The 3,086-nt window shown below is 52.8% G+C and overlaps 1 protein-coding gene across 1 annotated transcript; it reads right to left on the reverse strand.

Moving 5' to 3' along the window:
• Nucleotides 1-251: 251 nt before the first annotated feature.
• Nucleotides 252-2,034, reverse strand: LOC122121189 (transcriptional activator protein Pur-beta-like). Its single transcript, XM_042695329.1, has 2 exons — nt 1,777-2,034; nt 252-803 (listed from the first exon to the last, which is right to left on the reverse strand). Exons 1-2 carry the CDS (start codon nt 2,032-2,034, stop codon nt 252-254), a joined length of 810 nt encoding a protein of 269 aa, XP_042551263.1.
• Between the last annotated feature and the right edge of the window lie 1,052 nt (nt 2,035-3,086).

Raw genomic sequence — 3,086 nt, forward strand, 5'->3', positions numbered from 1 at the left:
ACTTTACTGCTTTACTCACTGTTCAAGACTGTTGTCTTATGGTTATTTCTCTTAACTATATTATTTTTTTTTAATTTTGTTGGGTTTTTTTTCTCCCTTGGTGGCCTCCCGGGCTCCCTCTCCACTAGCTCACAGGGGAATGAGCAAGAATGGGAACTAGCCAGTGGGATGGGGGATGGGGGGCGCGGGTAACAGGGTGGGGGAGGCCAGGGGGGAAAGCTGCCATTTCAATCCTCATCCACCTCCACGCCTTAGGACTCCTCACCCTCCCCCGCAGCACGACACTCATAAAGCTTATCCCTCTGCTGCTCCTGGATTTCTTTCATCTTATCCGCATACCGGCAGAAGACGCCACCAAACTTGCTCCAGGCCTTGAAGGGCACGGTGATGGCATTGCGGTAGGACGGCTTCACCTCACTCACACGTAGAAAAACTCCGTACTTGTTGCAGCCCACATCGAAGAAGAAACGTTTGGAGTCCACAGTAATAGAGGTGCCCTCCGGGAGTTCCTCGCACAGCCCCCCAACCCCCCGGGGCTGGCGGCACTGCCTCTTGGGCCTCCGGCCAGCTCGTCTTCCTCGCCTCCCTAGTCGTCGATGAGCTTGGTGAGCATGTTGGAATTCGATGAGACCTTGCGCTGGCAGCACGATGGTCTGGCCGCTCTGGAGGCCACCAGGCCCAGGGCCTGGGCCAAAGCCGCCGCCGCAGCGGTTGAGGGACTGGCGGATGCGCAGGAAGCGGCCGAGCTGGTTCTCCTTGAGATCCAGGTAGTATTTGCAGTTCTCGCGCACCAGGAACTCGCTCTTTTTTTTTTTAATTTAATTTTATTTTATTTGAGAACATACTGTACAGAGGGGTTACAATTACATGGGCAGGATAATGCATACATTTCTTACCAAGCATTGCAGCCTCCTCCTTTGTTTACCCTTCACCTCCCTTCCCAACCTCCCCCCTCCCCCCCACCCAATCCTTCCCCCCCCCACACCGACATTGTAAAGCTCGTTTTTGACATGACATTTTGTACTTCTCATGGTTGCAACAGGTCCACCTGAATCCTTAAACGACTTGTTTGTCCCCATCTCCTCCACAACTTATACTGACATCAAATATAGTGAAAGCGGGCGTTACACTGTGGGGGAGGGACATACAAAGCAACAAAGAAATAATCTTATAAATGCGTTAGAAACACATGCATGAAAGAAAAAAAACATTAAAATACATATCTAAGGGTTCGTTTTCCTAACATCACATTATCTGTCCTTTTCCGCTTGACTCATAGATGTACTAGATATTGCAAATAAGGGAAACCATGGGACCTATGTTTCTTTGGGCCTGGCTTACTTCACTTAATATAATTTTTTCCAAGCCTTTCCATTTCCTAACAAATGGGGCAATGTCATTCTTTCTGATGGAGGCATAGAATTCCATTGTGTATATATACCACATTTTCTTGATCCATTCATCTACTGAGGGGCATCTGGGTTGGTTCCATATTTTAGCTATGGTAAATAATGCTGCAATAAACATAGTTGTGCTGGTAGCTTTAGTGTGGTCTTGTTTATAAACATTTGGGTAAATGCCCAAAAGTGGGATTGCTGGGTCATAGGGGAGTTCTATGTGAAGTCTTTTGAGGAACCTCCATACTGCTTTCCAAAGTGGTTGAACTGAGGAGTGCCGGGCCCGCCGCCCTCCTCTGTGCCCACTGCCAGCTGCTCGGGACTGCTGGGGCCCAGCTGCCCATAGTGCTCGATGAAGTCGCGCAGCCAGTCACGGAACTTGGCCGCCACCAAAATGGACAGCGTGAGGCGGCTCTTGGAGCCGCCTGCGCCCACCTAGGCGATCTTCAGGAAGCGGCCCTTGGCGTTCTGCTTCACGTCCAGGTAGAAGCGCTTGTTCTGGATGTCCAGCCGCTTCGAGGCCAGCTCCTGCGTCTCCTGCTCGCCGCCACCACTGGGGTGCGGGCTGGAAGCCTCCCTGCCAGCTGCCGCCGCCGCCACTGCCGCCGCGCTCGCTGCCGCTGTCGCTGTCCACCATCTTCTCTGCTGCCGCCTCGCCGCCGCCCGCTGTGCTCACGCCCCCACCCTCTGCCCTGCGGCTGGCGCTCCTGGGCCCCCCAGCCTTGTCCGCCTGCTCCTCACGCGCTCCCGCCGCTCATCGCCAGCCGCCGCTGACATCCCCATCCCCCAAGGAGAATTCTTGTGTGCTGGGCCAGTGGCTGTTGCTGAGCTGGGGTACTGTACCCAAGTGGGCTTCCAGGTGCTGGCCAATGGTGGCAAGGAGACTGTGGCCTGTCATCATAGGGCACCACCACCATTGGGTGGCCACATTCCAGGCTGCCTTTGCTTACCGTGATGACCGAAAGGCCGCCATACTTGCTGCCAGTGGTGAATAAGAACATTTTATAGAGAGGAATTACTATTCTTAAGTGCGAAGACTGGCATTGGTTGAAGGTCACTCGGCTGGAATGTATGGATTTGTACTCTGCTCATGCGACTTTAAATTGAGTCTCAGACTTGAGCACCATCCACTGCAGGGCTGGTTGGAGCAACAGCTGGACGGGTTCCTCCCTCAGGATCTCTTACTCAGTGTGTGTCTGTAAAACCCACTTTTACCTTTCACCTTCTACCTTGGGTAGCCTACATCAGGGTCTTTGGTTGAGTGCCAGGCTGTGCCTGCTGCCTGATGCCTGCTTGCAGGTTGGCCTGCTCTGCAGCCAGCAAAAGCTGAAAGTGTTTCATGTACCATGCACACCAGAGACTCTAATGCATCTATGCCAACATCCTGAGGGCCACTGCCCAGCAGAGAGCACAGCTGAGCCTCAGAGACCTAGAAAACCTCTCTTGGAATGCTGGCTCTGTTCCCTCTTCCTTTTTTGTCACACTGTCAAAAAACCTATGTGTGCTAGACCAAGAAGTGGGTGGCTAGGCCAGTCCCTAATGGGACTTTGTTGCTGTACCCTCATGCACTTCTACCTGCCACATCCTGGGCTCGCAACCCACTGGTATAAGTGCTAGATAATCAGGCCACCACTTCACACTTCAGGACAAAAGAAGCTCACCTGAGGTCTTGGTGCAAAGTCTACATGT

This window comes from Dipodomys spectabilis, unplaced genomic scaffold (assembly GCF_019054845.1).
Source record: "Dipodomys spectabilis isolate Male_0828 unplaced genomic scaffold, ASM1905484v1 ptg000186l, whole genome shotgun sequence".
Lineage (NCBI taxonomy): Eukaryota > Metazoa > Chordata > Mammalia > Rodentia > Heteromyidae > Dipodomys > Dipodomys spectabilis.

What these genes read in the sequence shown, in the direction of transcription:
- LOC122121189 (XM_042695329.1), bottom strand. Translation starts at nt 2,034, where the DNA reads ATGGTGGACAGCGACAGCGGCAGCGAGCGCGGCGGCAGTGGCGGCGGC. An exon ending in TCCATTTTGGTGGCGGCCAA is followed by an intron (nt 804 to 1,776) that starts GTTCCGTGACTG and finishes AAAAAAAAAAAG; the next exon opens with AGCGAGTTCCTGGTGCGCGA.